Below are 12,927 nucleotides of genomic sequence, written 5' to 3'. Positions count from 1 at the left end.
TTTCTGTTTAAAAACTATATAATAAAAGGGTATCCTTAGAACAAAAGGTAATGATAAGAATTGGAAGTTGGTGTCAAAGAATTTGGCCAGAGGCATAGGTAGGAAAGAGAAACTACCTTATACAGACTGTCACCTAGACTCAACAAACATGTTTCCCTTCACTGGTCCACTAATTTAAAATCTCAGCAACATTGTTGGATACAATCTATTAGCGCCATAGATTACATGCATCCTACTCCTAATTGATCTTGAGCTATTTAGGCAATTTAAATAAAACAAAGGACAGAACTAGCACCCATATACAGTGGTACATCCGGTTGTGGATGGGATCCATTCTGGAGCTCTGGTCGGATCCCGAGGTTTTTGCAACTGGAGGTGCCTGTTCTGCGCATGCGCGTGGCGCAGTAGAGCACTTCAAAACCCAGAAAAATACTTCCGGGTTTGCCACATGCATATCCCGAAGGTTACGTAACCAGAGGTGTGCCTAAGTAGAGGTACTGCTGTACAGAACTTCTGTTACCATAAAATGAATACAGCAAATTAAGTCACTTTAATTAAAGAAAATTACAAAAGGTGTGCAAAACAATTTCCATGATTAAATACACATTTAAAAGCAACATGCAAACTAACATCTGAATATAGGTTTTAGTTAAATGACAAATTCCAATACTTTTCAACTTGAACCAAGACTTCAGTTAATTTTGAAGTATGCATGAAATCAAGGGAGCTAATAACTGAAGTTGTGTTTTAAGGGGATGATATTGGTAACTTCAAATTATGTGTCCAAATACCTCATTTCCCAAAATATAGTGTTGTGATTGATGTACTACTTAGTGTTCAGAGAGACAGCGGCTTAGTTTGTTCTGAACACATAATAAGCTTGCTGTATGATAGGGATTTCTTACAGGCTATAAGGTGGGAAAGCTGCAGCCCTCCAGCTGTTTGACTACACCTCTCATCATCCTTGGCCATGCTGGCTAGCACTGATGGCAGTGAAGTCCAGTAACATCTGGAGGGTCACACTTTCCCCCTTCTTGTTGTTCAGTATACTACCCTCTTGGCCATTACAGATTATCTTGTACTTATAGAACTTCCCCAGCACAACCTAAGTGCAAATACCAATGGATCAAGAACTGAAGTGTCTGGAATGGTTATTTCCAATATCTAAGCTGTTTGCTGTCACTTTCCCAACATCTCAACATTGTCCTATGCCACTTCCTGCCCTGCAGAATGGTTATTTAGGCCAACAGTACTTTAATGATGTTTGCTATGGATTTCTTTTGGCACCTCTGACAAATGACAAACAAGTTAATATCTATTTATAACAGCATGAAAACAAGGACCATGAGCATTCTATCTATGTCAGAGCAAGTGCAACTAAGAGCCAACTTGCTATAATATTCCTTTCTGTGTATTAGAAGATAGGAGGAAAAGGACATTTTACAAAGGCAGAAACCGCTGGTATAGATTTCCTGCCACCCCCTTAAGCACGGTACTAGAACTCAAATCTGTATGTACTTTTGACATGTCCCATTCACTGTTTAAACCTTAGTAATCTCCTGCCCCTTCAGTCTTACGGAGTGGCAGGCACTAAGCTTCACAGTTTAATTACAGAGAGAAACCCAATAGGCACAGGCTATGGAAACATTTTTTTAAAAAAAGGGGAAAAAATTGAAGGAACAACAGCAGCCAAAACTTAACATTTAAAACCAGCTGTTGACAGTTAACGTAGTAGTCCTCTGCCTTGCTCTGTCCATACTGGTTTGGGCTTCTTAAAGTCATCTGTCCCATCTTGAGCAGCACAGTTGACTGAAGGTAGTGAGAGGCCATCTCTTCAGGAAAGGGAGAATAAGCAGGACGGGGTTCCAGATATCCTTTCCCCCTACCTACAAATTTCCATCAGTTCAGTCAAAGTTTGTCATCAGTCATTTCTAGGAACTGAGCATAGACATCCCTGGAGCATTCCCCTTTTTGATTGAATAAAAATTTGTAGTAGCTGCCATCTGCACAGATCGCTGCAAGAGAAAGATACTGTTTTCAGTTTGGCAACTGAAGTCAATTGCTTACACATTGTGTTTCACTGCACAGCTTTTGCTTGTGAGAGCAGCAAGAGACGCCACATTACCTACCTGCAGGCTAAGAAATGTTCTCCTATAAGACCTGCGCTATATATGCCAATCAGTTCTAGCACCTGGCTTGCTCCACCCCAGATAGTTCTTGATGAATCATTAAACTGCCCTCCGTGAGATCTCAAGTAACAATTTGGAGTGTTCAACATTCCTTGCAATCTAAACATTTTTACAATCTTAGGCTGCAATCATATGACATTAATCTGGAGTTAAAACCCATTTATATAAATCACACTTCCATCAAGGACAGAGGTAGATTCCTCTAAGAAGCTTGTTTGTGAGCACAGCTGCTTGAATTCATAGGCTATGTTTGGGATATGCATAGTGAGGGGCCTTGTTTGATTTTTGGTGAAACTTGAGATTCTTACCTAGGACAGAATTCGGCTCTGTTCCAAAGGCACAGATGCAGGGAGAGCCTGAGGGAACCTGAAATTTGGAAAAACTCCATTTGGAACTGAAGTATTTGGGCAGGAAGCTGGCTGATGCTAAGCTGAAAAAGAAAGAAAGCTCTCTTCAGCATCATCTCAACCCAGTAGTTCAGGCACTGAAGCAAACTGACTCCTAGCAGCACGTATTAAGGTTAACAATTATTTTAATAATAATAATAATAAAATTTTATTTATATTCCGCCCTCCCCTGCCAAAGCCAGGCTCAGAGCGGCTAACAACAGTAAAATGATACAACATTCTAAAATCATTTCATTATAAAATTAGCTCAAATCAGATTAATGGCAACCATTGGGCTAGAGTTCTGTGAAGATTGCCAAAGGAGGGGGTCAGGCTGTGCCCTGGCCAAAGGCCTGGTGGAACAGCTCCGTCTTGCAGGCCCTGCGGAAAGATGTCAAGTCCCGCAGTACCCTAGTCTCTTGTGACAGAGCGTTCCACAAGATTGGAGCCACAGCCGAAAAAACCCTGGCACTGGTTGATGCCAGCCTAACCTCTCTATGGCCCGGGACCTCCAAGGTGTTTTTGTCTGAAGACCGTAAGGTCCTCCGTGGGACATACCAGGAGAGGCGGTCCCGTAGGTACGAGGGTCCTAGGCCGTATAGGGCTTTAAAGGTTAAAACCAGCACCTTAAACCTGATCCGGGAGCCAGTGCAGTTGGTATAGCACCGGGTGAATGTGATCCCTCAGCGAGGACCCCGTAAGGAGTCTCGCCGCGGCATTCTGCACCTGCTGAAGTTTCTGGGTCAGTCTCAAGGGTAGTCCCATGTACAGCAAGTTACAATAATCCAGTCTGGAGGTGACCGTCGTGTGGATCACAGTGGCTAGGTCAGTGATTATTTAAATTATTTGCTTTATTTTAGCTACTGATACATTCTTCCTGTATGAAGTTACCTAATCATTTTTGCCTGGAGATCATCACACTGGCCCCAGCTGCTTACCTCGACTGCTTGTTCCTCTTAGGATCCTCCGCAGCAAAAATGTGCACTGTGGCATGATCACTTGACACACAAATGAGAGAAGCATCTTGGTTGAAGTTAATGCTAAAGGAGAAGTCAGAAACAAGTCTGCTTATATCACCACTGTCATGGAATAAGTTACTTTTTAATGAAATGCCTATGTGTATATACTGCAACTTTTCAAACACTATAAGCCAACCTCTTTCCCAAGTATCTTAAAAACAAGAGTTTCTAACTGTAGGTTTTGGGGAGGTTATCTAAAGCAATGCCACCTTGCAGAGTGAGGTATTGATGCAGAGTGAAGCAGCATCAGCAACTGAAGTGGTAGAAAGTGAAAGAGCATTCACCCCAGAAGTAAACCACATAGACGGGAGGGAGAGAAATATATTCACACCTTTAAAAAGCATTAACTCCTCCATAATACATGTAGCTGATGAAAAGGGCGCACAGATATTGGTGAGGCATAAAGGTAAAGGTAAAGGTACCCCTGCCCGTACGGGCCAGTCTTGACAGACTCTGGGGTTGTGCGCCCATCTCACTTAAGAGGCCAGGGGCCAGCGCTGTCCGGAGACACTTCCGGGTCACGTGGCCAGCGTGACATCGCTGCTCTGGCCACAGCCAGAGCCAGAGCCAGAGCCAGAGCCGCACACGGAAACGCCGTTTACCTTCCCGCTGGTAAGCGGTCCCTATTTATCTACTTGCACCCGGAGGTGCTTTCGAACTGCTAGGTTGGCAGGCGCTGGGATAATTACTTCTTAATTAGTATCTTAGTTCCTCCATAAACCAACACAGTTGCAGGATGAATGCATGTAGTTTTAAAGCATGAAACCCCCATTTGTACAACGGCCACTCCCTCATCTTGCTGATGATCAAGGCAAAGCATGATTCCTCCAATCCCCCCAACACATTAACAAAACAATAAACCTTACCAGTAGATATTGGCAGCCTGAGACCCTCTGCGCAGTTCCTGGATTAAATGCCCAGATGATGTATCAAATATTCTTATTAGGGTCCCCTTGAAAAGCAACAGCACACATTAAAGATGTGAGGGGAGCCTTTCAAAAACAACACAAGTTCTTCCCAGAACACAACATTAGGATACAGCTGTTCACTTCCCAGATGATGGCTCTGTCTTTTTTCCACCACCCTACACTATTGTAGCGGCACATCTTTGCCCTTCCCATATGGAATTATTTTTGTTATCCGGTGCTATCCTTCCCACATATTTGGAAATCCTCTCAGGTTTATCTGCATGAATATATCCAAGAACAATGCCACTAAAGTCAGTATTTTGACAGGAAAATTGAGAAAGTCTACATGAACTGGATTTATACCGTATACAGTAGTCTGAACCTAGTATATAACACAATTGTTACATATTTTGGAAGATTCTGGCATGCAATAGTGAGGCAGCAGGATGAAAGGTTTGAGTGAGGAACGAATAGCCAGGGAACCTATTTGAAGCAATGCAGGTTACAGGCTGCCAAAGAATGCAGAGTTTATCTCTTGACCAATATTTGCAATAACAGCATGCGTATTTTCAAATGTAATCACTACAGCCACAAAGGTTACCAACTTTCTGTATAAACTTTAAAGCCAAGACTTTCATAAATTCAACTTCTGTGTTAGATGATACAGTCTTCCCAGTAGGCTTAACAGTAAATTAAAGACTATACAATGCACCTATTAAAATACCACGCAGACTCTCAAGATGACACAATTCAGGGTTCATTCTAAACCATTAAGGACTTGTGCTGTTTTCTAGCCAACTGTGGAGTAAAATCATTGACTTACTTTTTCTGATGCTGTGGCAATTCTTGTTCCCTGTAGGTTAAGAGCTATGCAACTCAAGACCCCTTCATGAGCTGGTATATCTACAGGAGGTTTCTCTGTATTTGCCAGGTCCACTATCTGCACATGTCCAGTATGTGTTCCAGGGAATGCAAGTAGGGAATTATTACTGTTTGGGCACAGGACACAAAGACCTGAAATACAATTTAAAGTATTGAGGAATAGGCATTTTTACCACCATCTCTGTCCTCCCCACCTTCCATCTGAAAATAAGTTTTGAGAGTACTTGGAGCACTCAAAAAAGCAAGCTAGGAAGCTTCATGTTACCACATAGCCATGAGTGTCAATGTCTGTATAAGCAAAAGGCAGGATTTACCGAATGAGTCCCATCAGCACAAACCCTGCAATAGGGCTTCCGTTTGCGCAATAGGGCTTTCCCCCCTTCTCCTGCTTCCATGGCTCTCAAAATTGGCTCAAGGTGATTGGGAGAACCCTCAGAACAGCACACGGGGGAGGAAATGGGAAACTGTTTTGTCGGACAAACTGCAATGCTCGCAGTGATGGAATGTTAATCAAAGCATACCGTTGACTCCCACCCAAAATTGACAATTAGCCCTGAAATGCCATATTCCAACAATGCATTTCCCAACAATATTTTTTCTTTTTTCCAAATCCAAAGTGAAAACTATGGGAAGATGGAGGACAAATGGTTTTCCACTGCACTTAATGGGGATGACAAGGATGCTATGGCTCAGCATCACAGCACTTGCAAAGCATGAGAAAGGTCCAAGTACTTTTTTATACAGTTAAGTCCTAGGGTGTGCAAAATAGACAGCATCAGTTATCATAAGGAGTACAATAACAAACAGAAGAAGAACAGCACAGGATCTTTCTTTGTTCCTCTTACACTTTATGTAGTGAATAACACTTACCTTTAGGATTGTAGCAGGTTTCGAAGACGTGCAACTGGTGAGGGTTGTGCGTGAATGTGAAAACCTTAATCATAGAGTCCAGAACTACCACGATTCTGAAAGAGAAGGCAATGGCAGGCCAATTAGCATCATGTCCAGCTACACTGGTCCAACTCCAAACTGGGGAAAAAACAGAAGGAGCTCTCCATACAACAGAATGTGACCAGACTCACCTATCTCTTCGCAGCTTAACTGCTTTGACTTCTGTGGAAAATTCTATTTCGATAACGGTCTTCTTTTTCAGATCATCCCAGATCATCACTGCAGAAATGGAAATGGCCTTATTAGTCTTAAAATAACACCTTGCAATCTTATAAAGTGCTTCCAGAGATGCCACTTTGGGAGTCTAGCTACATGAGGAACTACTGCATCCCAGACTACCCAGTTTCCACTGGTTCACTTGGCAAAAAAAACCAAAAACCATACCCCAAGTTCAGATCTTCAAAATTAGACATTGTACAATTGGTTTGGAGCAGGAGAAAATAGAAGCATCAGCTACATCCAAACAAGTCTTATATGATGGCATTCTGAAGCTTAGTCTACCCTCTTCTTCACCCTCCCCACCTGCTACTGCCAATAGCTTTTTATTCCTATTTATGTGGGAGTGCAGTATCATGGCTGCTTATCAAAATCTGTTTATCCTTTGACCATCTGGAAAAACACAAATTATCCTGAATACAGGGAAACAATAGGTCACAGATTGCTCTAGCTAGTACCTGGCATTAAAAGGAATGATACCTCATTGCACAACTCGAGAAGGGTGACAGCTAAGTCCACATTTATTCAAATTTTAAACTACCCAGGAAGTTTTCGATAAAATCTGCTTGAACACCAGTTACATTAAAGCAGCTTGGAAATGTTTAGTGCTGAACTCAGCCCTAAGCTATTGCTTACTTACTGCTCAATACTTTACCTTTATTAGGTGGGTATTTGGGTTTTTTTCCTCCACCAACCAAAGCTAAATAATTGCAGCGAAACAACATTTCAACATGGCCAACGCCTCCTTCTAGAAATTCTGGAGAGGGAAAAGGGACATTTTTAATTAAACACTCAAGGCAAATAAAAGTTTATTAATACTGTAACTTCTTTGTGTATCAAGAGGATTCTCTCCAAAGACTCCAAGTTAAAATGCAGCTGATGTCAGTCCTCTTTTACTTTTTACTCCTGGAGTGCCTCGTTTCAAGACAATGCTTCATCATCAGAAAAGCCTGCTCAGAGCCTTCTTCTGACCACACATTATGGACACAGCAATATTATACTGGATCAAAGTTTTAAAAAATTGTACTCAAATTCTGGCAAGTGAAATCTCTGTTTTATGCACAGTTACTTGAGGGTATAGGATTGCACAGCACGTGGTTTAAGATGAAAAAAATGGCGCAGCATAACAACTATGTATATTGAGGAAGAATCTCACCTTGTTTCTCCTTCTCTTTGAGCGGATCTGCATTAAACACTCTAAATCCATTTTCCATCCCACATGCAAAGCACCCTAAAAAAGAAGAGGATTACTACGTCAGGTATATATGCTCTGTATCAACAGGCAAAAGACAGCTCAGTAGTAGCACATGCTCTGTGTACAGGCATCTCCCATTAAGAGGGTCAGGTAAGACTCTTCCCTGTCAGAGATGCTCTTAGTCACAATAGGCAACCCAGGAATCTAACTGCAAGTACAGATCCAATGCATTACAGTGGTTCAGTTGTGTCCATGGCAGTAGAATGGATTTGTGAACATTTTAGCAAAGCAATTGGCACTAAAAGCTATAAAGATGCCTGGAACCTGATGTATTTTCTTGGCTATTTAGGATCAAACCTACACAGCTGTTTATAGGGATTAGGGAGTCCTCATTCTGCCAAGTGTAATTTGTTTTTGAACAGGCTGGCCCACAACAGGCTTAAATTGAGAGCTCTGTCAACCACACATTTCCTGTTTCTTGTAGTTGATGCCAGTTATTGAGAAAAATGTATCTTTCCTTTCCCTGCCCCCTTCTGTTCCTCTGCCTCAGCATTTATAGTAACTGCATATTATTTTTCCCATTTATTTGTTTACCAAGAAGCACAATCAAGTACATCAATCTAAATATTTTTCCTTTCAGCCAGTTCAAAACTTTATTCACTATAATGGTTTAGAATGAACCTTAAATTTATGAGCCATCACATAAAACACCCTTTCTTGCGTTGACACCTTTCAGACCTCTTGTGGGGGAGGCACACAAAGAAGGGCCTCGGGTGATGATCACAGGAGTCAAATAATTTCATAATAACTGAGGTCCACCAGTTCTAGTGTGATGAGTGGGGGGGAGGGGGCTTTTCTGTCCATTCTCTCCATGCCATGCATAATTTTATAGACTTCTATGTCACCTCTGATTCACCTTTTCTCTAAACTAAGAAGCCCCAAACACTGCAACCTTCCCTTGAAGATCCATTCCCCTTATCATTTTGGTTGCACTTTTGTGAACCTTTCCCAACTTTACAATATCCTTTTTTGAGGTGAGCTGACCAGAACTGTACTACACAATATTCCAAATGTGGTTGCACCACAGATTTGTATATCATTGTGACATTGGCAGTTTTATTTTCAGTTCCTTTTCTAATGCCCTCCTAGCATGGAATTTGGCTTTTTTTTCACAATTGCTGCACACTGCGCTGACATCCACTATTACCCCAAAGTCTCATTCCTGGTCAGTCACCACTAGTTCAAAGCCCATGAACCAATATGTAAAATTATTATTCCTAGTGCTAACAATTCATTTACAATAAGTTGCATTTGCCATTTACCAACCATTCATTCAGTTTGGAAAGGTCCTTTTGGAGCTCTTCACCATCTCTTTTCATTTTAAAGACCCTGAACAATTCAGTATCATCAATAAATGTGGGCACTTCACTGCTCACCCCTTCCTAACTCTTGATCATTTGTGAACAAGTTATAAAGCACAAATACCAATACCAATTCTTGGAAGACTCCATTTTGTGTTCCTTTTGGTTCTCTTCATTTGGACAAGACTTCCTTTTGTTAAAGGAAGCCTTCTTGCCTCTAACGGCTTGTCTCTGCACATTACCAAACTGGCATTCTCTTGGCCCTCATGATACTTTTTGCCATCTATGGTGTACACGCCAGCTGAGTTTCTAATACTGCATTTTTAAGCAAGTCCCCAGCAATTTGGAGTGATCCACCCCACTTGACTTTGCCTTTCAACTTCCTTTTTACCAAGTTCCTCCCTTTGGGGAAGTTTCCTGTTTTGAAATCAAAGCACATTTAATTTAATAGTGCTATGGTCACTGCTCCCAACTGGCATGATAACAATTACATCTTGCATCAGGTCCTGGGCACTACTCAAGATTAACCTCAGGGTTGCGGACTTTCTAGTTGGTTCCATGACCAGAGGCACAGTCATTTAGGGTATCTAGAAATTTTGCTTCTTTACTGTGACTGCGATGTTGCTGCTATGTGTCCTTTGATTAAAAGCAATAAAACTGTTCAGGACAGTCAATTCTACATGCAAATTTATATGCCCAAGAAAGCAGCTACCTCTGAAAGAGCTGCAGTTTGATGAGAATTCAAGCAAGGCAATCTGAGGAATAGAATGATTCAGTGCACAACTGGGCCAAAACACACATCTTAGCCCTAAGTCCAGCTTTGGCATCTGCTTGTGGGAACTGTTGAATTATGCATCAGTTGCAGTGGAAATGGCATTGAGTAGGAGGGCAAGCCTGACACTCATGCCCAACAAGGAGCTCAATATATGCAGGTTTTTAAAGAGAAAGACTAAAGGAGAACAGGATGAGGCAATCTACAAGGGGTAAAGCATCTGAACTGGGCCAAGCACTGTTGTATTAGGACAAAACAAGGCTCCTCCTGGAAGCCTGAGAAGGCAAGGAGGAGAATGGAAGCAACTGCCTCCCCTGTCTTGGTGTCTCAGGGCAGAGGCCGACCCTCCCCGCGCATTTTGCAAAGCACCAGACTCCGACTGCACCCCATAAACACCCAAGCGCGCTAACCAGAGGCCGGAAAACGGAAAGGGGAGAGACGAGGCCAAAGGGGGAAGTATCGGCACCCATCAATGTTAACAGAGAGTGCCAAGCAACGCAAACTTAAGGGACAAAGGCAAGCTGCTGGGGGGGGGGGGGAGAGGAGATGTGTCTGAGCCCGGAGAGGGCAGCCCCCTCTCTTCGCCCCAAGAAGGGAAGGTAAAGCCCTCCTCCCCGCCCGCACTTTTTTGTGCCCAGGCATCCGTCTAGGCTGGCCGCGGGTTCGAGACCTGCGCCTCCCTCCTCTCGGAAGGCCTGAAATTATTTGGGTGGGGGCGAGAAACTCAACTTTCGCCTCTCCCAACCTCGCCCCATTATAGACGCTGAACACGGGGGAGGAAAGGAAACCCGCCAAGCCCGAACGCCTCCCCCGCGGGCGGACAGGCGGACCCCTGGCTCCCACCCCCCACTCTCTGGCGCCCCGCGAGGGTCTTTACCGTGGTCCTGGTTGAAACCGGCGAACAGCAACCCATTCCCGTGCGGGTTGGCTGGGAGCAGATTCATGGCGCCGGACTCCGGGGAAGGCCGCAGTCGCGGACGGGGGGGGGGGGTCCTTCACACCATCGGGGGAGGGTCACTGGCCTGAGGGGGCGGCAGCGCCACGATTCCTTCCGGACTAGACAGGCGCCGCGCCGAATACCGAGCGCGTCCAATGAGCCCTCCTAGGTTGACCAAAGGAGAGCCGAATTGTCGAACACCGGCCGCCGCCGCCGCCGCCTTCCTTGGCTTGGCTCTTTCCATTCCCCAGCCTGCTACGTCCGTCCCCCTCTTTGCGAGCGCAGAGCGCGTCGCTCAAGGCAGGCCGCCCGGCGGAGTGCCAAGCTAACGATCAGCAGCCCGACTCTCAGCTGGCTGGCGCCACCGGGAAAGGTGGGCGAGGGGGAAAGCCCTCCTCGTGGCGCCTCTCACGGTCTCCATCGCGTGTCACCTTCGCTGCCCTTGCAAGAGAGGTAAGGGATCCTAAATGGGGTTACGAGGAGGCAAAAGACCCCAGTAAAGTCACCACCATTCCAGGGGTTGCAGACGTGCTTCTTACTCCAGAGTTAGTCTTTCCTTCGGGAATGAGGCACGACCAGTGCCGGGTTTACGTATAAGCTAAACAAACTATAGTTTAGGGCCCCACTCTCTGGAGGGGGGAATTAAAGGGGAGGGGAAATGGATGTACATTTCCAAAATATAAGATAAAAAAACAAAATAACACCTACATACAGCAACAGTGTTTTGTGTCCGTTCTTAAGCTGAAACTGTTCTTAACCTGAGGTACCACTTTAGCTAATGGGGCTTCCGCTGCTGCCGCACAATTAACAGTTCTCATCCTGAGGTAAAGTTCTTAACCCGAGGTACTACTTCTGGGTTAGCAGGTGTTTGTAACCCAAGGTACCACTGTATTTGTTGTGACCAAATGACTTTAGATACCTATTAGGTCCATAAATTACCATATAGCATATATTCAACACAAAAAACAGCCCAGTTGCACCTTAAAGGTAAAGGACCCCTGACATTTAAGTCTGAAGAAGTGTGCATGCACACGAAAGCTTATACCCTGAACTAACTTACCGGAAATTGGTCTCTACGGTGCTACTGAGCATTTTTTTAATTTTTTATATCTATTTCGTCAGCGTCAGACCAACACAGCTACCTACCTGAAACAAAAAACAGCAACAATTTGTTGTTGACAAAGGACAGCTGGACATATAAAGGGCCCCATTACCATTTGATGACACAGGTGGCGCTGTGGGTTAAAGCCTCAGCGCCTAGGGCTTGCCGATCGAAAGGTCGGCGGTTCGAATCCCTGCGGCGGGGTGCGCTCCTGCTGCTCGGTCCCAGCGCCTGCCAACCTAGCAGTTCGAAAGCACCTCCGGGTGCAAGTAGATAAATAGGGACCGCTTACCAGTGGGAAGGTAAACGGCGTTTCCGTGTGCGGCTCTGGCTCTGGCCAGAGCAGTGATGTCACGCTGGCCACGTGACCCGGAAGTGTCTCCGGACAGCGCTGGCCCTGGCCTCTTAAGTGAGATGGGCGCACAACCCCAGAGTCTGTCAAGACTGGCCCGTACGGGCAGGGGTACCTTTACCTTTACCTTTAGGCCCTCATCAAACCTAAATCCAGCCCTGGCCCACATGTTTGCAAATGAGGCTTACCTTTTCACCCCTTTGTGTCGCCTAAATGGCTTGTCCCCAGGCAGTCACCTCACAAGGAAATTACCTGTTAATTAACTTTTACACTTGTTGATTCTCCAGGGTTAGTCATGGCTGGTACCCACTTAGCACACAGGGTCTGCCTTCATTAAGCTTCTCACATGTGTTTTTTTTTGAATTTTTTTATTTTCAATGTAGAATCATAACAAAAATTACAAACATTGAATCCAAAATAATACTATACAAACAAAAAAACCTGGAACATACAAAAAAAAAAACAGAAAAGGAAAAAAAACAAAGGAAACAAAACTAAACAAAAATGGAAAAGCACACATCTACAGAAAAAAACCATATCATTACGTACATAAACACAAATTTGTGTTTATGTAAGCTTTTCACATGTTAATGTCAGGAGCTTTGAAGTGTGTCTGCAGAACCTAATACACATTTTAGGACACAAGGGCCTGACATG

The 12,927-nt window shown here is 44.1% G+C and overlaps 1 protein-coding gene across 1 annotated transcript; it reads right to left on the bottom strand.

Annotated features, from left to right (window-relative positions):
* Window positions 1-531: 531 nt before the first annotated feature.
* Window positions 532-11,049, bottom strand: WDR45B (WD repeat domain 45B). Its single transcript, XM_079966190.1, has 10 exons — window positions 10,757-11,049; window positions 7,708-7,782; window positions 7,207-7,308; window positions 6,467-6,554; window positions 6,255-6,349; window positions 5,326-5,516; window positions 4,461-4,546; window positions 3,514-3,615; window positions 2,498-2,619; window positions 532-2,015 (listed from the first exon to the last, which is right to left on the bottom strand). Exons 1-10 carry the CDS (start codon window positions 10,821-10,823, stop codon window positions 1,909-1,911), a joined length of 1,035 nt encoding a protein of 344 aa, XP_079822316.1. The 5' UTR covers window positions 10,824-11,049; the 3' UTR covers window positions 532-1,908.
* Window positions 11,050-12,927: the final 1,878 nt, after the last annotated feature.

The sequence above is a fragment of the Podarcis cretensis genome, assembly GCF_951804945.1.
Source record: "Podarcis cretensis genome assembly, chromosome: 2".
NCBI classification, from domain to species: domain Eukaryota; kingdom Metazoa; phylum Chordata; class Lepidosauria; order Squamata; family Lacertidae; genus Podarcis; species Podarcis cretensis.
This window is presented reverse-complemented; position numbering and strand designations above follow the sequence as displayed.

Bases quoted from the DNA above. Each gene is read 5' to 3' on its own strand.
- WDR45B (XM_079966190.1), bottom strand. From the start codon at position 10,823: ATGAATCTGCTCCCAGCCAACCCGCACGGGAATGGGTTGCTGTTCGCC. The intron at 6,350-6,466 runs GTGAGTCTGGTC...CTTCTCTTTCAG, and splicing joins GTTAAGCTGCGAAGAGATAG to AATCGTGGTAGTTCTGGACT. The intron at 2,016-2,497 runs GTAAGAATCTCA...TTTCTCTTGCAG, and splicing joins AGAGCCGAATTCTGTCCTAG to CGATCTGTGCAGATGGCAGC.